Here is a 26,549-nt window from a genome sequence, read left to right on the forward strand (position 1 = left end):
ATAAATGGGCCCCATTGGGTGAGCCAATGACAGTAAGCATACAGTTGTGCTCATAAGTTTACATACCCTGGCAGAATTTATGATTTCTTGGCCAGTTTTCAGAGAATATGAATGATAACACAAAAACTTATCTTTCACTCATGGTTAGTGTTTGGCTGTAGCCATTTATTATCAATCAACTGGGTTTACTCTTTTTAAATCATAATGACAACAGAAACTACCCAAATGACCCTGATCAAAAGTTTACATACCCTGGTGGTTTTGGCCTGATAACATGCACACAAGTTGACACAAAGGGGTTTGAATGGCTATTAAAGGTAGCCATCCTCACCTGTGATCTGTTTGCTTGTAATTAGTGTGTGTGTATAAAAGGTGGTTAAAACAAATTGCAATGCAGAGGTACAATATCTCTACAGTAGGATACTTGAGGGTAAGCTTGAGTTCCTAATGTGTAATGAACTGCCCAATAGACTTGCTGTAGATGTTAAACAATAAGTCTAGGTGCAACCAGTTTTCAGCTGGTCTCCTTGAGAATTGGACTAATAAGTGTGGTCGTACACCTAAGAGGGAATTATTGCGCAACTTTACTGAATTAGAATCCTTTACCTATGTGTTTAACATAAAAAGGTAAAAAAGTCATAAAAAGGTGATAAATAGTGAAAATGTTGTGGATATATGTGAAAAAAGTGTTAAATCTAAGGAAAAAGTGAAAAACTGATGAAACAATTAATTAAGAACAAAAATGGTATGCAAATCAACAAAAAATGGATGGAGTATTCAAAAAAAGTGTCCGTATAATGAATGAAGTCCTTGGATAGATATTTGATGTAATAATTTGATGTCTAATTCATACATGGATCCATGGTTTTAATCTGTATGTTTACACTTTGTATAATAAATTTGAATTATCTGTAATGTACTGAAACTCCAATTATCTATCTAACTTAATTCAGACCCAGCCTCCATCAGGTTTGGCGCTTTGGTACTCTTTTGTTAATTCTATACCTTTATAGTTGACAGCTAGGTGTCAATAATTCAAAGCATAAGGGTCCCTCCCCAGCAGGCGCTAGGTGTACATTGCTATCATTTTGTGTGTATAAAAGGTCAATGAGTTTCTGGACTCCTGACAGACTCTTGCATCTTTCATCCAGTGCTGCACTGACGATTCTGGATTCTGAGTCATGGGGAAAGCAAAAGAATAGTCAAAGAATCTGCGGGAAAAGGCAGTTGAACTGTATAAAACAGGAAAGGGATATAAAAAGATATACAAGAAATTGAAAATGCCAATCAGCAGTGTTCAAACTCTAATCAATAAGTGGAAAATGAGGGGTTCTGTTGAAACCAAACCACGGTCAGGTAGACCAACTAAAATTTCAGCCACAACTGCCAGAAGGCACTTGATGAAAGATGGGCTGTATGGTGGAGTCACCAGAAGAAAGCCATTACTAGGCAAATGCCACAAAGTATCCTGCTTACAATACGCTAAACAGCACAGAGACAAAACTTCTGGCACAAAGTCATTTGGAGTGATAAGACCAAAATTGAGCTTTTTGGCCACAACCATAAACGCTGCATTTGGAGAGGAGTCAACAAGGCCTATGATGAAAGGTACACCATTCCTACTGTGAAACACGGAGGTGGAACGCTGATGTTCTGGGGATGTGTGAGCTACAAAGGCACAGGAAATTTGGTCAGAATTGATGGCAAGATGAATGCAGTATGTTATCAAAAAATACTGGAGGAAAATTTGCATTTATCAGCCCAGAAGCTGCGCATTGGACGTACTTGGACATTCCAACATGACAATGATCCTAAACACAAGGCCAAGTCGACCTGTCATTGGCTACAGCAGAATAAAGTGAAGGTTCTGGAGTGGCCATCTCAGTCTCCTGACCTCAGTATCATTGAGTCACTCTGGGGAGATCTCAAACGTGCAGTTCATGCAAGACAGCCCAAGAATTTACAGGAACTGAAGGCTTTTTGTTAGGAAGAATGGGCAGCTTTACCATCTGAGAAGATAAAGAGCCTTATCTACAAATACCAAAAAGACTTTAAGCTGTCATTGATGTTAAAGGGGACAATACACGGTATTAAGAACTGGGGTATGTAAACTTTTGATTAGGGTCATTTGGGTAGTTTCTGTTGTCATTATGATTTAAAAAGAGTAAACACAGTTGACTGATAATAAATGGCTTCAGCCAAACACTAAGCATGAGTGAAAGAAAAGTTTTTGTGTTATCATTCATATTCTCTGACAAATGGCCAAGAAATCATAAATTCTGCCAGGGTATATAAACTTATAGGCACAACTGTATATATGCAGCCACCAATCAGCAGCTAGCATCCAGCTTACCTAGATAAACCCTTCAACAAAGGTTAACAAGAGAAAGAAGCAAATTAAATATTAGAAGTAGAATAGAAAGTTGTTTAAAATTGTATGCTCTGTCTGAATCATGAACGTCTAATTATGACTTTACTGTCCCTTTAAAGTACAACATGCCAGCTCTTTAATTTCCCTGATGGCAAAAAAAATTCTAAATGCTCATTGTGCAAGAAAAACAGAATTTATGTTTACCTGATAAATTACTTTCTCCAACGGTGTGTCCGGTCCACGGCGTCATCCTTACTTGTGGGATATTCTCTTCCCCAACAGGAAATGGCAAAGAGCCCAGCAAAGCTGGTCACATGATCCCTCCTAGGCTCCGCCTACCCCAGTCATTCGACCGACGTTAAGGAGGAATATTTGCATAGGAGAAACCATATGATACCGTGGTGACTGTAGTTAAAGAAAATAAATTATCAGACCTGATTAAAAAACCAGGGCGGGCCGTGGGCCGGACACACCCTTGGAGAAAGTAATTTATCAGGTAAACATAAATTCTGTTTTCTCCAACATAGGTGTGTCCGGTCCACGGCGTCATCCTTACTTGTGGGAACCAATACCAAAGCTTTAGGACACGGATGAAGGGAGGGAGCAAATCAGGTCACCTAAATGGAAGGCACCACACCTTTCTCCCAAAAATAGCCTCAGAAGAAGCAAAAGTATCAAACTTGTAAAATTTGGTAAAAGTGTGCAGTGAAGACCAAGTCGCTGCCCTACATATCTGATCAACAGAAGCCTCGTTCTTGAAGGCCCATGTGGAAGCCACAGCCCTAGTGGAATGAGCTGTGATTCTTTCAGGAGGCTGCCGTCCGGCAGTCTCGTAAGCCAATCTGATGATGCTTTTAATCCAAAAAGAGAGAGAGGTAGAAGTTGCTTTTTGACCTCTCCTTTTACCAGAATAAACAACAAACAAGGAAGATGTTTGTCTAAAATCCTTTGTAGCATCTAAATAGAATTTTAGAGCGCGAACAACATCCAAATTGTGCAACAAACGTTCCTTCTTCGAAACTGGTTTCGGACACAAAGAAGGCACGACTATCTCCTGGTTAATGTTTTTGTTAGAAACAACTTTTGGAAGAAAACCAGGTTTAGTACGTAAAACCACCTTATCTGCATGGAACACCAGATAAGGAGGAGAACACTGCAGAGCAGATAATTCTGAAACTCTTCTAGCAGAAGAAATTGCAACCAAAAACAAAACTTTCCAAGATAATAACTTAATATCAACGGAATGTAAGGGTTCTGAAAGAACTAAGTTGAGACTCCAAGGAGGAGTCAAAGGTTTGTAAACAGGCTTGATTCTAACCAGAGCCTGAACAAAGGCTTGAACATCTGGCACAGCTGCCAGTTTTTTGTGAAGTAACACAGACAAGGCAGAAATCTGTCCCTTCAAGGAACTTGCAGATAATCCTTTCTCCAATCCTTCTTGAAGAAAGGATAGAATCTTAGGAATCTTTACCTTGTCCCAAGGGAATCCTTTAGATTCACACCAACAGATATATTTTTTCCATATTTTGTGGTAAATTTTTCTAGTTACAGGCTTTCTGGCCTGAACAGGAGTATCAATAACAGAATCTGAGAACCCTCGTTTTGATAAGATCAAGCGTTCAATCTCCAAGCAGTCAGCTGGAGTGAGACCAGATTCGGATGTTCGAACGGACCTTGAACAAGAAGGTCTCGTCTCAAAGGTAGCTTCCATGGTGGAGCCGATGACATATTCACCAGATCTGCATACCAAGTCCTGCGTGGCCACGCAGGAGCTATCAAGATCACCGACGCCCTCTCCTGATTGATCCTGGCTATCAGCCTGGGGATGAGAGGAAACGGCGGGAATACATAAGCTAGTTTGAAGGTCCAAGGTGCTACTAGTGCATCTACTAGAGTCGCCTTGGGATCCCTGGATCTGGACCCGTAGCAAGGAACCTTGAAGTTCTGCCGAGAGGCCATCAGATCCATGTCTGGAATGCCCCACAGTTGAGTAATTTGGGCAAAGATTTCCGGATGGAGTTCCCACTCCCCCGGATGTAATGTCTGACGACTCAGAAAATCCGCTTCCCAATTTTCCACTCCTGGGATGTGGATTGCAGACAGGTGGCAGGAGTGAGTCTCCGCCCATTGAATGATTTTGGTCACTTCTTCCATCGCCAGGGAACTCCTTGTTCCCCCCTGATGGTTGATGTACGCAACAGTCGTCATGTTGTCTGATTGAAACCGTATGAACTTGGCCTTTGCTAGCTGAGGCCAAGCCTCGAGAGCATTGAATATCGCTCTCAGTTCCAGAATATTTATCGGTAGAAGAGATTCTTCCCGAGACCAAAGACCCTGAGCTTTCAGGGATCCCCAGACCGCGCCCCAGCCCATCAGACTGGCGTCGGTCGTGACAATGACCCACTCTGGTCTGCGGAAGGTCATCCCTTGTGACAGGTTGTCCAGGGACAGCCACCAACGGAGTGAGTCTCTGGTCCTCTGATTTACTTGTATCTTCGGAGACAAGTCTGTATAGTCCCCATTCCACTGACTGAGCATGCACAGTTGTAATGGTCTTAGATGAATGCGCGCAAAAGGAACTATGTCCATTGCCGCTACCATCAAACCTATTACTTCCATGCACTGCGCTATGGAAGGAAGAGGAACGGAATGAAGTGTTTGACAAGAGTTTAGAAGTTTTGTTTTTCTGGCCTCTGTCAGAAAAATCCTCATTTCTAAGGAGTCTATTATTGTTCCCAAGAAGGGAACCCTTGTCGACGGAGATAGAGAACTCTTTTCCACGTTCACTTTCCATCCGTGAGATCTGAGAAAGGCCAGGACTATGTCCGTGTGAGCCTTTGCTTGAGGAAGGGACGACGCTTGAATCAGAATGTCGTCCAAGTAAGGTACTACTGCAATGCCCCTTGGTCTTAGCACCGCTAGAAGGGACCCTAGTACCTTTCTGAAAATCCTTGGAGCAGTGGCTAATCCGAAAGGAAGCGCCACGAACTGGTAATGCTTGTCCAGGAATGCGAACCTTAGGAACCGATGATGTTCCTTGTGGATAGGAATATGTAGATACGCATCCTTTAAATCCACCGTGGTCATGAATTGACCTTCCTGGATGGAAGGAAGAATTGTTCGAATGGTTTCCATTTTGAACGATGGAACCTTGAGAAACTTGTTTAAGATCTTGAGATCTAAGATTGGTCTGAACGTTCCCTCTTTTTTGGGAACTATGAACAGATTGGAGTAGAACCCCATCCCTTGTTCTCCTAATGGAACAGGATGAATCACTCCCATTTTTAACAGGTCTTCTACACAATGTAAGAATGCCTGTCTCTTTATGTGGTCTGAAGACAATTGAGACCTGTGGAACCTCCCCCTTGGGGGAAGCCCCTTGAATTCCAGAAGATAACCTTGGGAGACTATTTCTAGTGCCCAAGGATCCAGAACATCTCTTGCCCAAGCCTGAGCGAAGAGAGAGAGTCTGCCCCCCACCAGATCCGGACCCGGATCGGGGGCCAACATTTCATGCTGTCTTGGTAGCAGTGGCAGGTTTCTTGGCCTGCTTTCCCTTGTTCCAGCCTTGCATTGGTCTCCAGGCTGGCTTGGCTTGAGAAGTATTACCCTCTTGCTTAGAGGACGTAGCACTTGGGGCTGGTCCGTTTCTACGAAAGGGACGAAAATTAGGTTTATTTTTGGCCTTGAAAGACCTATCCTGAGGAAGGGCGTGGCCCTTACCCCCAGTGATATCAGAGATAATCTCTTTCAAGTCAGGGCCAAACAGCGTTTTCCCCTTGAAAGGAATGTTAAGGAGTTTGTTCTTGGAAGACGCATCCGCTGACCAAGATTTCAACCAAAGCGCTCTACGCGCCACAATAGCAAACCCAGAATTCTTCGCCGCTAACCTAGCCAATTGCAAAGTGGCGTCTAGGGTGAAAGAATTAGCCAATTTGAGAGCACGGATTCTGTCCATAATCTCCTCATAAGGAGGAGAATCACTATCGATCGCCTTTACTAGCTCATCGAACCAGAAACACGCGGCTGTAGTGACAGGGACAATGCATGAAAATGGTTGTAGAAGGTAACCTTGCTGAACAAACATCTTTTTAAGCAAACCTTCTAATTTTTTATCCATAGGATCTTTGAAAGCACAACTATCTTCTATGGGTATAGTGGTGCGTTTGTTTAAAGTAGAAACCGCTCCCTCGACCTTGGGGACAGTCTGCCATAAGTCCTTTCTAGGGTCGACCATAGGAAACAATTTTTTAAATATGGGGGGAGGGACGAAAGGTATACCGGGCCTTTCCCATTCTTTATTTACAATGTCCGCCACCCGCTTGGGTATAGGAAAAGCTTCTGGGAGCCCCGGGACCTCTAGGAACTTGTCCATTTTACATAGTTTCTCTGGGATGATCAAATTCTCACAATCATCCAGAGTGGATAATACCTCCTTAAGCAGAGCGCAGAGATGTTCCAACTTAAATTTAAATGTAATCACATCGGGTTCAGCTTGTTGAGAAATTTTCCCTGAATCTGAAATTTCTCCCTCAGACAAAACCTCCCTGGCCCCCTCAGACTGGTGTAGGGGCATTTCAGAACCATTATCATCAGCGTCCTCATGCTCTTCAGTATCTAAAACAGAGCAGTCGCGCTTACGCTGATAAGTGGGCATTTTGGCTAAAATGTTTTTGATAGAATTATCCATTACAGCCGTTAATTGTTGCATAGTAAGGAGTATTGGCGCGCTAGATGTACTAGGGGCCTCCTGAGTGGGCAAGACTCGTGTAGACGAAGGAGGGAATGATGCAGTACCATGCTTACTCCCCTCACTTGAGGAATCATCTTGGGCATCATTTTCAGTGTCACATAAATCACATTTATTTAAATGAGAAGGAACCTTGGCTTCCCCACATTCAGAACACAGTCTATCTGGTAGTTCAGACATGTTAAACAGGCATAAACTTGATAACAAAGTACAAAAAACGTTTTAAAATAAAACCGTTACTGTCACTTTAAATTTTAAACTGAACACACCCAACCAAGCCCAAAGGGGAATACGATACCAAATGACGCCTTCAGAAAGTCTTTTCTATGTATCAGAGCTCCTCACACATGCGACTGCATGTCATGCTGCTCAAAAACAAGTGCGCAATACCGGCGCGAAAATGAGGCTCTGCCTATGATTAGGGAAAGCCCCTAGAGAATAAGGTGTCTAAAACAGTGCCTGCCGATATTATTTAACAAAAATACCCAGATTAAATGATTCCTCAAGGCTAAATATGTGTAATATATGAATCGATTTAGCCCAGAAAATGTCTACAGTCTTAATAAGCCCTTGTGAAGCCCTTATTTACTGTCTGAATAAAAATGGCTTACCGGATCCCATAGGGAAAATGACAGCTTCCAGCATTACATCGTCTTGTTAGAATGTGTCATACCTCAAGCAGCAAAAGACTGCTCACTGTTCCCCCAACTGAAGTTAATTCCTCTCAACAGTCCTGTGTGGAACAGCCATGGATTTTAGTAACGGTTGCTAAAATCATTTTCCTCATACAAACAGAAATCTTCATCTCTTTTCTGTTTCAGAGTAAATAGTACATACCAGCACTATTTTAAAATAACAAACTCTTGATTGAATAATAAAAACTACAGTTAAACACTAAAAAAACTCTAAGCCATCTCCGTGGAGATGTTGCCTGTACAACGGCAAAGAGAATGACTGGGGTAGGCGGAGCCTAGGAGGGATCATGTGACCAGCTTTGCTGGGCTCTTTGCCATTTCCTGTTGGGGAAGAGAATATCCCACAAGTAAGGATGACGCCGTGGACCGGACACACCTATGTTGGAGAAATAAGTAAACTGTTTTCTGTTTTTTTTTTACTTTAATTTAACATATTTATTTTTACTAAAGGAGCACTGTTTCATATCCCTTTAATAGTACAGTTGCTAAAGATAAGGTTTTAGTTTGGAAGAGTTAACTTATTGGCTGAAAAAGAGGGTTGCAATGCATTGCAGCAAGCAAAGAGTTATTAACATATTCTTGACAATATTACAAACAATGAGCTAGAAACCTGACTTGCTTCTCTAAAGCCCTGTAAGCACCATCTTCCACTTTTGTATACAGGACATTTTTTGTACTGCACATGTTCTACAGAATTCTTTCTCACTTTGTTACTTTCAATAAATTCTCATATTCGGAAAAAAACACCAAAGTCTCACTTTTCTTTGCAAAACTAATTGTCCTGGCTGGTGCATGATATCTCTTATGAACTCCAGCTATCACTTTACCCAACAAACAAATATATCTCACTTTTCAAACTATTATGTTTGAACATACATTTTAGAAGCCAAAGGCCTCTAGTTATCAACGTGTCTACTTACCTGCATTTGCCGGCCCAATACGCTCACCTAAGCTCGCCTAACATCGCCGCCGCGGACCTGAATGCGTTCGCCAAAGTTATCAAGAAAGCTGTCAAGAAGCCGCGCACCAAGTACGGAGCGATGAGCAGCGGACTGTTGTTAACTGACAGTCATCGATCTCGCTGCTCATCGGATTCTTCGCAGCTTTCTTGCTAGCCGGTCACTAAGCACCCACACTATACTATAATGTTATACCCCCTAAACCGCCGCACCCGGAGCCCCCCACAGCTAAATAAACTTATTAACCCCTAAACCGCCGTTCCTGGACCCCTCCGCAACTATAATAAACGTATTAACCCCTAAACCGCCGCTCCCGGACCCTGCCGCCACTATAATAAATATATGAACCCCTAAACCGCCGCTCCCGGACCCTGCCGCCACTATAATAAATATATGAACCCCTAAACCGCCGCTTCTGGACCCCTCCGCCACCTACATTATACCTATTAACCCCTAATCTGCCGCCCCCTATACCGCCGCCATCAACATAAAGTTATTAACCCCTATCCTGCCGATCCCAGACCCCGCCGCAAATAAATTAATTGTTTAACCCCTAAACCGCCGCACCCAGAGCCCTCCGCCACCTACATTACATTTATTAACCCTTATCCTGCCCCCCCTACACCGCCGCCACCTACAGTATATTCATTAACCCCTAATCTACCGCCCCTACACCGCCGCCACATACAGTACATTGAATAACCCCTAATCTACACCCCCTAAACTGTCCACACCTACAGTACATTAATTAACCCCTAATCTACCCCCCTACACCGCCACCACCTACTGTACATTGATTAACCCCTAATCTACCCCCCTACACCGCCGCAAATATATTAAATGAATTAACCCCAAAACCTAAGTCTAACCCTAACACCCCCCTAACTTAAATATTATTTAATCTAAATAAATATTCCTATAATTAAATAAATTAATCCTATTTAAAACTAAATACTTACCTATAAAATAAACCCTAAGATAGCTACAATATAATTAATAATTACATTATAGCTATTTTAGGTTTTTTTTTTTTTACAGGCAACTTTGTATTTATTTTAACTAGGTACAATAGTTATTAAATAGTTATTAACTATTTAATAGCTACCTAGTTAAAATAATTACAAATTTACCTGTAAAATAAATCCTAACCTAAGTTACAAATACACCTAACACTACACTATCAATAAATAAATTAAATAAATTAACTACAATTATCTAAATTGTGTACCTGCTAGTTCTTTGATAACTAGCAAAAGTAACAACAGCAAAGGAGGGGGCGCCCTATAGCAAAGTACTCACTAAATCTAGTGATTTACGGCTATATAATTTAGGATCCACACTGTGGAAATATAACAACCTCAGTAGAGAAAGAACTATAACTCATAGAGAAAGAACTATACCTCATAGAGAAAGAAGGGGTAAATATAATAAAAAGTAGCTATACTTCAGTGAAATATATCTCAGAGTGAGAAGCAATATGATAATACAGGCAGTCCTCGGGTTACAGACATCCGACTTAAGTACAACTCGTACTTACATACAGAGAAAATAGAGCTTTATCGACAATCCTTCTTTCCAGGATAATCCAAAATACTGAAAATCCAATTGTCACAAGGACAGAAAGTGATGTGAAATTTTCTGAACAGGGGCACAGATAGCAAAACAAACTTTATCCTATGCTATCCAAAACGAAAAAAAAATGTTTGGCTAGAGTTTCACCTAAAAAAAGTGCCTGTTCCAACTTACATACAAATTCAACTTAAGAACAAACCTAAAGTCCCTATCTTGTACGTAACCCGGGGACTGCCTGTACAATAGTGCAATGGTATATAGTATATGGTAAACGATGGTATATCAGCAATCAATATCATAAGCAAACATGAGTGAATAACCCAGTAATGGTTAAATTAAAAGTCACAAAATTAGGTAACCAGTCTCTGGTGAGAAGATCAAGGCAGCTATCTGTAGAGATCCAGGCCGGGATCCAAGGCAGCAATCTAATGATATGATGTAATAGTTGTAGCATCTCCCTTGATGCTACAACTATTACATCATATCATTGCCGGCTGTTGGTCTTCTGGGTGACTGTTATAGATCCCAGACTGCTTCCTTAGCACTTATTGAGGTGCTTCCACAAATGTGAGTTCAATCCCTCATATATCAAGTTGATTTTGGACCAAACAATATTGGGCCATGTGGCGCTTCTGTCTCTTCTTGTCTTTGTAGATAACTAGCAAAAGTAGACAGATTGTGCCGAACTTGCGTTCGGAACATCTGGAGTGACGTAACCATCGATCTGTGTCGGACTGAGTCCGGCGGATCGTATGTTACATCACTAAATTCTACTTTTGCCGGGCTGTAGGGCTTGATAACTACAGCGAATCAGCCTCGCCACAAATACGCTGCGGAATTCCAGCGTATTTGCGGTTAGCGGCTTGATAACTAGAGGCCAAAGCGTCATATTTAGAAATGTGTGATTAAGCTGTGGTTTCATGTGGCATGAAGCAAATTATTGCAAACATTTCACACATTCAGCTGTAAAATGCTACATTATGAAACATTTACAGATGACTAACACATTTTATCTTACTTACCAATATATTTATAGGCTTTGCCCATCTTTACGAGGTGTGTTAACGACTGCTCAATCACTGAAGACATCCACTCATTGACTCGACTCTCATCATAGTCTACGCCGCTTAAGATGACATCTACACACTAGAAATAAAAATATATATATACATGATATCAAATAATTTGTTTTCAGAACATTTTTTTTAAATATGAGAAAATTAAAGTTAATACTTTTATATGCAAGGTATAAGTATAAATATTAAAGTTTTCCTTTATTATGCCTGCAGTAAGTGACAATTTTGAGATCTGCTTTAAAAAGACGATAAATTCAAAAATAAACCTTCATGATTCAGATGGGGCATGTCATTTTAAATAACTTTCCAATTTACTTCAATTATCTAATTTGGTTTGTTCTCTTTGTATCCTTTGCTAAAAAACATACCTAGATAGGCTCATGAGCAGCAATGCACAGCCGGGATCTAGCTGCTGATTGGTTGCTGCACATATATGCCTGTTGTCATTGGCTCATATGATACATTCAGCTAGCTCCCAGTAGTGCATTGCTGCTCCTTCAAAAAAAGATACCAAGAGAATGAAGCAAATTTGATAATAAAAGTAAATTGGCATGTTGTTGGGAATGATATGCTCTATCTAAATCTTCAAAGAAAAAAAATAGGATTTCATGTCCTTTTAATTCCGTATGACAACCACATGCCGTCATCTGAGGGGGTCCACTGAGCACTTTCAGAGCTATTCGTATCACCCCCATGCAGCTACAGGTCCATATGAGGTGGACAAGGCAATCTGGCGATGCTGGTGACGTCACCACACATGGTCATGGTGACATCACCAACTCGGAAAGCAGGTAGTGTTTTACACAGCTTAAGAAAACTGTATTGGGAGTAAGTATTCAAACCCACTGATCTCAGCTTCCTTTACCCACTGATCTCAGGCCCCTTATTTTAAAGCCCCTCTTTAAAACAAAGCCTCTATATAGATTTTAATAGCCAGGTGATCACTGTGGTAATGATGATCACCTGGCATGAATAAATGTGCATTTCTTTGAATAGAGCCCCTCCCTATGTGCACATCAAAGTTATATAAAGACCCTTATTGTAAAAAGATTAACCTCTTCTTTTACTATAGAGTTTATAAAAAAACAAACACAATATTGTTTACAGCCTTGTTTATTAAAACAACAATTTTAATAAACATATGCACTTTAAAAAAAAAATCACAAAGGGTTTAAACACATAGAGGCCCATTTATCAAGCTCCATAACCCTGCCCGCCTGCTCTAAGCAGTCAGTCAGGAATCGCCACAATTCAACCCGATCGAGTACGATCGGGTTAATCGACACCTCCCTGCTGGTGGCCCATTGGCCGCGAGTTTGCAGGGGGCGGCTTTGTGAGCTGCTGGTGCAATGCTGAATACGGAGAGCGTATTGCTCTCCGCATTCAGCGAGGTCTTGCGGACCTGATCTGCACTGTCGGATCAGGTCCGCAAGACCTTTAATAAATAGGCCTCATAGTTAAAGTCAACTCCAGACTGCCGGTGACTGGCAGCTATGCACATATACTGTATGTGATTGACTCAGTGGTCAGGAACCAGTAGCGCATTGCTAGTACAGAGCTGACTTTAACTATGTGTTGAACTTCTTTGCAGGGAAGTAGGCAAATATGAGTGGAATTTTATCACTGTTACTTAATGTATCTTTAAAAAAACAAAACTAAATACAAAGCTCTCACCAACGTCGCTCCCCTCTACCTATCCTCTTTAATACACAAGTATACTCCTTCCCACCCACTAAGATCCAACAATGACCTGCTCCTTGCATCCGCGACTATCACCTCCTCTCATGCTAGACTGCAGGACTTCTGTTGTGCAGCACCTACCCTCTGGAACACTCTCCCTCGTGCTGTCAGGCTTTGTCCTAATTTTTCTTCCTTTAAATGTTCCCTGAAGACTTTTCTGTTCAGGGAAGCCTACCACCCAACTCAATAATAAATTAATTTCACTTACCTAACATTTCCCTCATCTAACTCTGTATTAACATCTTTCTCAATCTTGCAATCCTCACCTCATGTTTCTCAACCTCCTACCCTTATAGATTGTAGGTTCCCACGGGAATAGGGCCCTCAATCCCTCCTGTATGTGTTTGTAAATGTTGTCCTGTCTCCTATATTGTTTTATTTAAATGAATTGTATCCATGGACAGCGCTGCATAATATGTTGGCGCTTCATAAATAAAGTATATAATATATATATAATAATAAATATGAAAACAATTGGAGGTGGTCTGATTACACAAGGCATCTAGGAGAGAAAACAGTAATGGTTTTACCTCAAAATATATGTTTTTAAAACTACATTCTGTGCTAAACTGTAATAAGATATACTATAAAATGAAATGTAATTTGCTGTAAGATACTTGGTGCTAAATAAACAATACCATGAGCACTATGGGAGTTTTCAGCAAGCGCTTATATTTTGTGTGACCTTGAAGGCTTGGATTTACTTGTCTACGTAGAAGGACCAGGAGTTATTTAGGAAATCTGGGCAGATTTTCCGGTTTGGTTCTTTATTTCCTTTTCTCATTCTTAAACCTCCATGCTGCTTCTTCATTATCACTTTATTATTTCCTGTCTTTCATACTTTATTTCCTATTTTTCACCTTTTAACTCCATTTTGATCACTTAGGGCCGGATGACCTAAAGCTCTCTTCTCTGATGAGATGATCTCTTACAAAGACAAATTTTAGCTTGAGAGCTGTTTCTCTCACTATGCAGGAGACTGATTGTGAAGGAGAGACTGCTAAATTACAATATAATGCTAAAAAGGATGTTTTAATGTCCTTGTGGAACTCGTTCTATCTATGTACAAGATGGATGTGCCTTCTAGATTATAATGGAGAGAGACTTGCCACACGCAGGACAGGTGGGTGCACATCTTTATGGATTATGCAATTTTCAAAGTCATGAATATTGCTGCAACTTTTTTTTCTTAGATATATTAGCTTCACAAGAATATTTGAATTAATCTAGGCCATTAAATACTTTTTTTTTTTACTAAAGTGAATGAACAGACTGAATCATGCAGAAGTTCATCTCTTCCTCCAGTCATAAATATTGTCCCTCCTGTATAAATGGCAGCATTGTTCTTGCTAGGCTGTGAGCTTGAGACTGCGCAATGCCTATAATATACAAACAAGAGCCTCTAAGTAAGCCAATCAAAACAGAAGACATTATTCTTCTGCTCTGTGTAAAAAGAGGCCTTATATAGACATAGCCAGCACAAAAATAACCAATTAGTGTATATATTGGCAGGTATAGACTGACAATAAATTGTCAAAAATGTCAAATTCTATCTCATATACAGAAATAAAAATCCCTTCCATGTCTTTTTTCTTTAATAGCAATGTTAATATGTGTAGTTATGAAAAATCTTTTTTGTGAAAGGGACGGTTTGTTAAAGGGACCCTGCAAACTGTATTAAGTGCCCTGTGGGTGCCGGTTTCTCTCTACAATGGCTGCCCCTTTGGTCTTAAGCATTTTGGGTTTTTTTTTAAATTGTGATGAACCGGCAGTATGATTAGCATAAAACTTCTGGAGCAGAGGCTCTTGGAATGAAACAGAAGATTTAGCATGTCATTGGTTGTACCTGGCTAGTCATTGGTTGTACCTGGCTAGTCATTGGTTGTACCTGTCTAGTCATTGGTTGTACCTGGCAAGTCATTGGTTGTACCTGGCAAGTCATTGGTTGTACCCGGCTTACCATTGCATGCACAAGGCTTGTCATTAGCTGCATAAAGCTGTATACAAACAAATGTTTAAAAGCTATTTTTCAGAAGTGCTTTGGTGTAGTTTGTAAGGGTGACTTTACACTATACAGTTAAATTAATAAACAGACATGGAAGTCAAATTGAATCTTTCAAGCCTTTGTTGAAACTAAAATGCTTTCCATGAGAGCATACTGCAGTTAGTTTAGGAGTGTGCATGTAACAATGTCTCACTGAAGGACACCAAAAGAAAAAAGGTACAACTGATAACTGAAGTTTTTTGTTTTTGTTTTTTAAATTGAAGGTTTTATCTCAATCATAAAAAATCATTTTGACTTTTATCTCTGTTAAAAAAAAAAAACAGTCACAGAAGTAGTAGTTATGTTAAAAAAAAATTAAGTTAATAACATTTTTTGGAGCTACCTATATAACTGACAAACAAGCTACATCATTTTATTGTACTTAAAGGGACACTGAACCCAAATGTTTTCTTTCGTGATTCAGATAGAGCATGCAATTTTAAGCAACTTTCTAATTTACTCCTATTATCAATTTTTCTTTGTTCTCTTGCTTTCTTTATTTTAAAAAGAAGCCATCTAAGCTTTTTTTTGGTTCAGGACCATGGACAGCACTTGTTTATTGGTAGGTGAATTTACCCACCAATCAGCAAGAACAACAGAGTGTGTTCACCAAAAATGGGCCGGCATCTAAACTTACATTCTTGCATTTCAAATAAAGATACCAAGAGAATGAAAATAATTTGATAATAGGAGTAAATTAGAAAGTTGCTTAAAATTGCATGCTCTATCTGACTCACGATATAAAAAAATTTAGGTTCAGTGTCCCTTTAAAGTGAAAGTAAATCCTAGCGTTTTACAAACGCTAGGATTTACTATTGAAATGAATAAAGGGCACTTTCAGTCATGAAGAGCCGGATTTACCAAATGGCTATTGGCTAAGAGGTGAAAACGTCACCTCTTAGCCAAAAAATTTTTTAGCCATGCGCTGCTGCTAAGAGCAGCGATCGATTGAATCAAATAAAGGAGCTTGCTACATGAAGTATCTTATACTTCATGAATGAAAGTGCCCTTTATTTGTTTCAATAGTAAATCTTAGCGTTTGTAAAACACTAGGATTTACTTTCACTTTAAGATATAGTTTTATATGAGCATGTTTATATAGAAATCCAAGAATGTATGAACCAGAATGTTTCATTTCCTGCTCTTCCGCTACTAATCAAACATAAAGTGTCTACTGTATCACGTTTTAAGTCTACATATAGACTATTGTATGGCTATATATATATGGCTATTGTAATAAATTAATAGATTCAAATGCAATTGAAATATTCTTAAAAAATGTCAGCTTCTCTTGGGGCGCCAAATTCTCATTTTCCTTGGCTGTTATGCAGGGGTGTAACTGCAGGGGTCTCACATTTGACTGGGCCTGCACCTCTAGGGGCCCATTTGGCACCATAATCAGTATTGGATTTCTACAAGGGGACTTGGTGGGGCTCAGTCTCCACCCGCATCATGTCTGCCCTCTTTGTGCAGCTCCCCTAAATCAGGGCTCTGAGTGTAAGAGAAGAGTATGGATTTGCCATTACAATATTGTGGCAGGGTTTCCAAGATGGCTGTACAGAAAAACCTACCACCATATTTGTACAGGAAGGCTGTGCAAGTGCATGTCTTCTGATTCAGACTAACCAAAAGGACAACTCACAATCACAAAGAAGCAGTTGCTCTTGCTCCTATATGGCTACTGCTGAATTTAAACTCATCGCTCCTTTTGCCCTGGGGCCAAGTAAAGTTTAGTTACACCTCTGCTGTTAAAAATTGGAGAACAAAGTGTCACAGCCACTTCAAGCAGTCAAGAAGTTAGTGATCTGAATAATTACATTTTATATTAATATACAGTTAATAAAGTACCCATACCTCTTTACTATCCAAAACATAGTAGGACTGTCCTAATTTGGCGTTAAAAGCCCCCCCCCAGGTGGAGGCAAAAATATAGTCAAGATGGGGGAATTACAGTACCCATCGTATATATGGTTGATGCTGTGACTCTGAAGCGCATGTGCTCTGAGGGGTCACCAGAAGTGACATAGTCCAGTATTCTTTTGGGTCCAAGAAAATTTCTGCCGACTCATATAAAATTTAAAGGGACCTGAATCTCTGAATTTTTCTTTATTCAAAAGGAGCATGTTCTAAAACACAACTGTTTTGCATGTAGGGATTTTGCAACAAAGGTAGATCACAGCTTCTCCCTCCACTTTGTCAAGCAAATTAAAACAAAGACAGCTGTATGGCAGCCCCCCAGCTGGAGAGTAGAGAAGAGCAAGGACTGCAAGGTCATGGTTGTAATAGTTACATGACCTATATGTCAGAAGATTTTACTACAAAAACAGTTTTATGCTCAGGAATCTTACAAGAGACGGTCAGCAGTGTAAGTAATTAGTTAGACAAACACATTTATTTATAAAGCTCAGGAACACATTTGTTAGATATAAAAGTTAGCAACAATGCGGAGATGATCCCAATCTTTTAGAAAATGATTTTCAACAGAAAAATCATTTGATATTTTTTTTTTCTAAACATTTGTGTTCAACCCCTATGTGTTCATTGCTCTGTGTAGATTTTTCTCACTAAAAAACATTTTCATTTATTAATTACAAAAATTCTAAGAATATCACTGGCAGTTGGTTACAATAGTATTATACCAAATTCCCATGTATGCATGATACAGGGACGCAACAGCCAATACAAAAAGCATTATATTTGCTAAATAACTGAATACATACCTCCTTAACAATAACACTGGCATCCTCTGCATTGAATGTAGCCTGCAATAAAATATAATAATTTGTTACATTCTGGAGGATGACTTAACAGAAACACAGGTTTTGTACAAGATAATTTACAGGACTGTAAACCCTGATACAATATGTACCATCTAAAGAGAAATTCTCTAAAGTGTTACTATATGTCATTTTTTTTTCATTACTGGTCTTAAAGTGAAAGTAAATCCTAGCATTGTACAAATGCTAGGATTTACTATTGAAGCAAATAAAGGGCACTTTCATTCATAAAGCATAAGATACTTCATTTAGAAAGCTCCTTTATTTGATTCAACCGATCGCTGTTTTTACCTTGTACAGCAGCCCACAGCAAAAAACAATTGTCTAAGAGGTGACGTTTTTACCTCTTAGCCAATAGCCATACGGTAAATCCGGCTTGGCGCCCATTGGAGCCGGATTTACCTCACGGCTTTTGGCTAAGAGGTGAAAACGTCACCTCTTAGCCAAATTTTTTTTTGCCGTGCGCTCCTGTACAAGGTAAAAATGGTGATTGATTGAATCAAATAAAGGAGCTTTCTACATGATGTACCTTATACTTCATAAATGAAAGTCCCCTTTATTTGCTTCAATAGTAAATCCTAGCGTTTGTAAAGTGCTAGGATTTACTTTCACTTTAAAGTGATAATAAAGTTTAATGAATAACTGCCTGGTATCTAAAAATAATCATAAAAACAGTGGCACTTTTATTCATTAAACTTTACAAAGACGCTTATTTTTAAAAATACTTACCTTTGTGTTCTGGTAAACATAACGCTGATCCTCCGACCGGAACATCTCCTACTTTCTTTAGCAATCCAATCCAATCATTGTGTGCCCTCTTTGGCGTCCAGCATGCAGGGCACGCAACGATTGGAGAAAGCCGGATCGTCATCAATATGCTTATGAAAGCAGAAGCTCCTGGCTAAGGATCAGCATTATGTTTACATTAACGCAAAGGTAAGTATATTAAAAATAAGCGTCTTTGTAAAGTTTAATGAATGAAAGTGCCTGTGTTTTTAAGATTATTTTTAGTTACTGAGCACTTATTCATTAAACTTTACAATCACTTTAAAGATTACGGATTGGAGCCCAGTCTTGAGCTTCTTTTCAGCATAAAACCATTTCTGAATGTTGGCTAGTATTGTCAGTGTGTTCTTAATGATTGCAATAGGATTCTGCCGTTAACACCTCTCAAGATCAGAATCGTTACCGCACCTCCCCCGAGGAAGTAACACAAAATCATTATCTGAGGTCACAAGCTTTGCAGTCCCTAAGCAGAAAACAGCCAGTCAACCAATCAGGAGCAAAAGATGCACAACTGTTTTCTGCTTTCAAGCTGCAATGAGTGTAGCTCACAAGCAAGATTCAATAAATAGAGCATGGCATTTTTTGCATTTAAATTAACATGGAACATTGTTATTTTTCTTTTTGGAATCTAAAAAACAGAATTTATGTTTACCTGATAAATTTCTTTCTCCTACGGTGTGTCCGGTCCACGGCTTCATCCTTACTTGTGGGATATTCTCATTCCCTACAGGAAGTGGCAAAGAGAGCACAACAGCAGAGCTGTCCATATAGCTCCCCCTCTAGCTCCGCCCCCCAGTCATTCGACCGACGGTCAGGAGAAAAAGGAGAACCATAGGGTGCAGTGGTGACTGAAGTGTACAAAAACAAAAATTTTAAACCTGACTAAAAGCCAGGGCGGGCCGTGGACCGGACACACCGTAGGAGAAAGAAATTTATCAGGTAAACATAAATTCTGTTTTCTCCTACATTGGTGTGTCCGGTCCACGGCTTCATCCTTACTTGTGGGAACCAATACCAAAGCTTTAGGACACGGATGAAGGGAGGGAGCAAGTCAGGTAACCTAAACGGAAGGCACCACTGCTTGTAAAACCTTTCTCCCAAAAATAGCCTCCAAAGAAGCATAAGTATCGAATTTGTAAAATATGGCAAAAGTATGCAGTGAAGACCAAGTCACTGCCTTACAGATCTGTTCAACAGAAGCCTCGTTCTTGAAAGCCCATTCGTTCAGGAGGCTGCCATCCAGCAGTCTCATAAGCCAATTGGATGATGCTTTTTTTAGCCAGAAGGAAAGAGAGGTAGCAGTAGCTTTCTGACCTCTTCTCTTACCAGAATAGACAACAAACAAAGAAGATGTCTATCTGAAATCCTTTGTTGCTTCTAGATAGAATTTTAAAGCACGAACCACATCTAGATTGTGTAACAAACGTTCCTCTTTAGAAACTGGATTAGGACACAGAGAAGGAACAACTATTTCCTGGTTAATATTCCTATTGGAAGAAAACCAGGCTTGGTACGTAAAACTACCTTATCTGTATGAAACACCAGATAGGGTGAATTACACTGCAAAGCAGACAAATTCAGAGACTCTTCTAACAGAAGAAATAGCAACCAAAAACAAAAATATTTCCAAGATAGTAACTTAATATCTATGGAAAGTAAAGGTTCAAACGGAACCCCATGAAGAACTGAAAGAACTAAATTTAGACTCCATGGAGGAGTCACAGGTCTGTAGACAGGCTTGATTCTGACTAACGCCTGTACGAACGCCTGAACATCTGGCACGGCTGCCAGACGTTTGTGCAACAAGACAGACAGAGCAGATATCTGTCCTTTTAAAGAACTAGACTTTTCTCCAATCCCTCTTGGAGAAAGGAAATAATCCTTGGAATCCTAATTTTACTCCATGAGTAACCCTTGGATTCGCACCAATAGAGATATTTCTGCCATATCTTATGGTAAATTCTCCTGGTTACAGGCTTTCTAGCCTAAACCAGAGTATCTATAACTGATTCTGAAAACCCACGCTTAGATAGACTCAAGCGTTCAATCTCCAAGCAGTCAGTTGCAGAGAAACTAGGTTTGGATGTTCGAATGGACCTTGTACTAGAAGGTCCTGTCTCAAAGGTAGCTTCCATGGTGGAGCCGATGACATATTCACCAGGTCTGCATACCAAGTCCTGCGTGGCCACGCAGGAGCTATTAGAATTATCGAAGCCTTCTTCTGTTTGATCCTGGCTACTAGCCTGGGGAGGAGAATAGATGGAAAGACCAAGGCGCCACCAAGGCATCTACCAATGTCGCCTTGGGATCCCTGGACCTGGACCCGTCTCATGGAACCTTGGAGTTCTGACGTGACGCCATCAGATCCAGATCTGTAATGCCCCATAGTTGAGTTAACTGGGCAAAAACCTCCGGGTGAAGTTCCCACACCCCCGGATGGAAAGTCTGACGACTCAGATAATCCGCCTCCCAGTTGTCTACTCCTGAGATGTGAATTGCAGATAGATGGCAGGAGTGATCCTCCGCCCATTTGATGATCTTGGATACTTCTCTCATCGCCAGGAAACTCTTTGTTCCTCCTTGATTTATGTACGCTACAGTCGTCATGATGTCCGACTGAATCTTATGAATTTGGCCTCCGCTAGTTGAGGCCAAGCCAGGAGCGCATTGAATATCGCTCTCAGTTCCCAAATGTTTATCGGGAGAAGAGATTCTTCCCGAGACCATAGACCCTGAGCTTTCAGGGAGTCCCAGACCGCGCCCCATCCTAAGAGACTGGCGTCGGTCGTGACAATGATCCACTCTGGTCTGTGGAAACTCATTTCCTGAGACAGGTGATCCTGAGACAACCACCAGAGGAGCGAGTCTCTGGTTTCCTGGTCCATTTGTATCTGGGGAGACAAATCTGCATAATCCCCATTCCACTGCTTGAGCATGCACAGTTGCAATGGTCTTTAAATGAATTCTGGCAAAAGGGACTATGTCCTTGCCGCAACCATTAGACCGATTACCTCCATGCACTGAGCCACAGAAGGCTGAGGAATGGCATGAAGAACTCGACAAGCATTTGAAAGTTTTGACTTCCTGACCTCCGTCAGAAAGATTTTCATTTCTACCCAGTCTATTATTGTTCCCAGAATGGGGAACCCTAGTGACCGGGGACAGAGAACTTTTTACTACGTTCACCTTCCACCCGTGAGACCTTGGGAAGGCTAGAACAATATCCGTATGAGCCTTCGCTTTGTGGAAGGACGACGCCTGAATTAAGATGTCGTCTAGGTAAGGTGCTACCGCAATGTCCCTTGGCCTTACCACTGCTAGAATGGATCCTAACACCTTTGTAAAAATTCTTGGAGCAGTGGCCAATCTGAAGGGAAGAGCCACAAAATGATAATGCTTGTCCAGGAAGGCGAACCTTAGGAACTGATGGTGAATTTTGTGGATCGGAATATGCAGGTATGCATCCTTTAGGTCCACGGTAGTCATGTATTGACCCTCCTAGATCATTGGTAAAATTGTTCGAATTGTTTCCATTTTGAATGATGGAACTCTGAGGAATATGTTTAGGATCTTTAAGTTCAGAAATGGCCTGAACGTTCCCTCCTTTTTGGGAACTACAAACAGGTTTGAGTAAAAACCCAGTCCTTGTTCTGCTTTTGGAACTGGGTGTATCACTTCTACGCAATGTAAGAATGCCCGTCTCTTTGTCTGGTCTAAAGACAAGCGAGACATGTGAAACCTTCCCTTTGGAGGAAGGTCCTTGAATTCTAGGAGATACCCCTGAGAGACAATCTCTAAAGCCCAGGGGTCTAGGACATCTCTTGCCCAAGCCTGAGCAAAGAGAGAGAGTCTGCCCCCTACCAGATCCGGTCCCGGATCGGGGGCTATCCTTTCATGCTGATTTGTTAGCAGCAGCAGGCTTCTTGGCCTGTTTCCCCTTGTTCATGCCTTGCAATGGTTTCCATGCTGGTTTGGGCTGGGAAGTGTTACCCTCTTGTCTAGAGGCTGTAGAGCTAGGAGCCGGTCCGTTCCTGAAATTGCGAAAGGAACGAAAATTAGACTTATTTTTTGCTTTGAAAGGTCTATCCTGTGGAAAGGCATGGCCCTTTCCCCCAGTGATGTCTGAAATAATCTCTTTCAATTCTGGCCCGAATAGGGTCTTACCCTTGAAAGGAATAGTAAGCAATTTTGTTTTGGACGACACATCCGCCGACCAAGATTTTAGCCAAAGCGCCCTGCGCAAAACTATTGCAAAACCTGAATTTTTCGCCGCTAATTTAGCTAATTGAAAAGTGGCATCTAAAATAAAAGTAATTAGCCAACTTCAGTGCGTGAATTCTGTCCATGACTTCATCATATGGAGTCTCCTTCTGGAGCGAATTTTCTAGTTCATCGAACCAAAAAGACGCCGCCGTGGTGACAGGAATAATGCACGAAATTGGTTGAAGAAGGAAACCTTGCTGAACAAAATTTTTATTAAGCAACCCTTCTAATTTTTATCCATAGGATCTTTGAAAGCGCAATTGTCCTCTATTGGAATAGTTGTGCTTAGCTAACGTTGAAACTGCCCCCTCTACCTTAGGGACCGTCTGCCATGCGTCCCTTCTGGGTTCAACAATGGGGAACATTTTCTTAAATATAGGAGGGGGAACAAAAGGAACACCTGGCTTCTCCCACTCCTTAGTCACTATATCCGCCATCTTAGGTATCGGAAACGCATCAGTGTGTACTGGGACCTCTAGGAAATTGTCCATTTTACACAATTTTTCTGGGATCACCAAAGGATCACAATCATCAAGTGCAGCTAGGACCTCCTTAAGTAGGGCGCGGAGGTGTTCTAGCTTAAATTTAAATGTTATAGTATCAGGCTCTGCCTGCTGAGAAACTTTTCCTGTCAGAAATTTCTCCCTCAGACAGGCCCTCCCTCACCGCCAAGTCAGCTTGATGTGAGGGCACTACAGATAAATTATCCTCTGCGTCTGCTTGCTCATTGTCTGTGTTTAAAACTGAGCAATCCCGCTTCCTAGGAAAGGCTGGTAGTTCGGATAAAAAATGCTAATTGTTGCATAGTAATCACAATTGGTGCGCTAGATGTACTGGGCATCGCCTGCGCGGGCATAGCTGGTGTTGACACAGAAGGAGAGGAAAACAAGCTATCTTCACTACCTTCAGCTAAAGAATCATCTTGGGCTATATTTTTAAGTGTGATTTACTGTACTTAAGCTAGTTGGACGCTATGGCACACTGCACACATAAATTTAATGGGGGAACCACCTTGGCCTTTGGACATACAGAACATAGTCTATCTGAAGATTCAGACATGTTTGACAGGCTTAAACAGAAATACAATGCAATAAAAATTATTTTTGACAAAAACGTTACTGTCTCTTTAAATAATAAAAGAGCAAACATTATTACTGACACATCAAAAAACCATGAAATATACATCCGATTTTAATGAAATTTTCACCACAGAGCCTTAATGCTTTGAAACGATTGCACACAAATTTTCAGACCAATTAACCCCTTAATGCCCAAACCGGAGCTAATAACAGTTATTAACCGGTTAACACACTACAGTACTATACTACAGCTTCCCCTGTAGTCTTTACCTTGCTTAGGGATTATTTTAGTAGGAAATAAGCCTCTCTGGAATCCTTCTGATTCCCCACATGAAGCTGCATGGACTGCCTAGGCAAAATCAACTGCGCAATTGAGGCCTGAAAATGAGGCCTCCTCCCTCTTCATTCCAGAGTGGAGGGGCCTTTCTGACTAGATTTAGGTGTCCAAATAAGTGCCAGGCCGAAATTAAACCCCAAAAGTGTTTTAAAGTCTGAAAAAACACCTTATTTTTAGTGAAAAACATGCTAAAAAGCAATCGATTTTAAAGCCCACAATAGTGTCAGCCAGCATAGAGCCCTAAATATAAGCCATCATTTTATACAGAGTCTAAGAAAAAATGGCTTACCTATCCCAGAGGGAATTTCTGACAGTCTTCTAGCATTACATGGTCTTGTTAGAAAAATGACTGATCATACCTTAAGCAGATAAGCCTGCAAACTGTTCCCCCCAACTGATGTTCTCTGGTTTCAACAGTCCTGCGTGGGAACAGCAATGGATTTTAGTTACTGGTGCTAAAATCATACTCCTCTTTAACAGAAATCTTCTTCATTTTCTGTTGCAGAGTAAATAGTACAAACTGGCACTATTTTAAAATAACAAACTCTTGATAGAAGAAATAAAAAACTACAACTAACACCACATACTCTTTACCACCCCGTGGAGATGCTACTTGTACAGAGCGGCAAAGAGAATGACTGGGGGCGGAGCTAGAGGGGGAGCTATATGGACAGCTCTGCTGTTGTGCTCTCTTTGCCACTTCCTGTAGGGAATGAGAATATCCCACAAGTAAGGATGAAGCCGTGGACCGGACACACCAATGTAGGAGAAATGTATTTAACTGTATATATATTGTCAAATAAAATATACAGTTTCAGCACTATGAAGAATTTTCTGATACACTATTGTAACAATATACTTTAATTTACTACTGAATTATTTATGAGAGGAAAAGCGTTATGATCTTTTAGTTCAGTACAGAGGAAGGCAGAAAACAATGCTCACTTTTTTAAAAGTTTTTTTTTTTTTACATTACAGTTGAAAGACACACCCCTTGAAAAAATATGTTTATCTCATTACGTATGACAAATTAGAGACAAATATATGAGCTCCTGCACTTGTCAAGCAATCAATGATAGCATTTTGCAGGGTCAATGTTATGAAACCTACAGGATATACTCCAATTTTTCAGGGGAAATGTGAAAACACAATATTCAGAGTTAAATTACAGGAATTATACTATACATAAATCAACATTTTACGGACAGTTCAAACTTCAGTTCACTGTCCCTATAACAAATAATAGAACTAAACTTTCACTCACAAAGTGATATATCTCAGCTCTATGCATTAACAGTCAGTCACCCTGCACTTATGGTTTGAGTCCCAACATGCATAGCAGAACCTGCCTGATGTCAGAAATAAATATACAAAGTATTGATGCATATCCAGTGCAGATGCTTTTTATGTTTCGTACATAGCAAATGAGTAAGTAAATGAGGATTTTATGCTATACATTAGAAAACACCATAAGAGAGTACAAATTGGGATATAAGGATTTGAAGGAGGAATAGATTTAGAAAAATAGGAGAAACAAAGAGGCACAGAATAAAGAGATAATGGTAAAAAAAAAACACAATAAAAAAGACTGAATGAGAAGAATTAAAAGAATATTAAACGGGGGCGGAGCCGACCAAGGAAGAGCATGGTCGCAAAGTTTTAGAGCTCCGATAGTGATCAGCCAGATAGGGGCCCAACCTGGGGGAAAATCTTATGCAATTAAGCTAAAGGGCACCAAAACGAATCCTGACTAGAACAGGAGGCAAGCGACCACAGTGACAGTCGTGTCATTAGGCAGAAATGCCCTTTTATCTGTAGCGGCAGAGAACGGGGCCTAGCTGGGAACAGAAAAGCCTACCTAAAGTTGGAACAACAGAGCTGCAGGCGGACAACGCATGGCGACAAGCTGGACATAAGCGGTGCACGATCACTCTCGCTAAGCAAGGCGACACAAGACGCCATAAAGACCCTCAGATCCTGAGCGCACAAAGCTTGGAACACAGGGTGCACCATAACGGTTCCTGCAAAGACGCCATAAGAGGTACGTCACCTACACACTACGCTGAAACAGAACAGAGTGCCTTACATAAACATCCCTGA

The 26,549-nt window shown here is 40.6% G+C and overlaps 1 protein-coding gene across 2 annotated transcripts in view; it reads right to left on the bottom strand.

Moving 5' to 3' along the window:
• The window catches only part of DYNLT3 (dynein light chain Tctex-type 3), an 83,771-nt gene that overhangs the window by 40,941 nt on the left and 16,281 nt on the right, over positions 1–26,549 (bottom strand). Inside the window, exons 2-3 of one of the 2 annotated variants that reach the window (XM_053704626.1) lie at positions 17,928–17,969; positions 11,370–11,493 (exon numbers count right to left, since the gene is read on the bottom strand). In XM_053704626.1, the coding sequence (XP_053560601.1) occupies positions 11,370–11,493; positions 17,928–17,969 (166 nt within the window). The remainder of the gene's footprint in view (positions 1–11,369; positions 11,494–17,927; positions 17,970–26,549) is intronic. The other variant, XM_053704627.1, reaches the window with a different exon arrangement.

This window comes from Bombina bombina, chromosome 3 (assembly GCF_027579735.1).
Source record: "Bombina bombina isolate aBomBom1 chromosome 3, aBomBom1.pri, whole genome shotgun sequence".
NCBI lineage: Eukaryota > Metazoa > Chordata > Amphibia > Anura > Bombinatoridae > Bombina > Bombina bombina.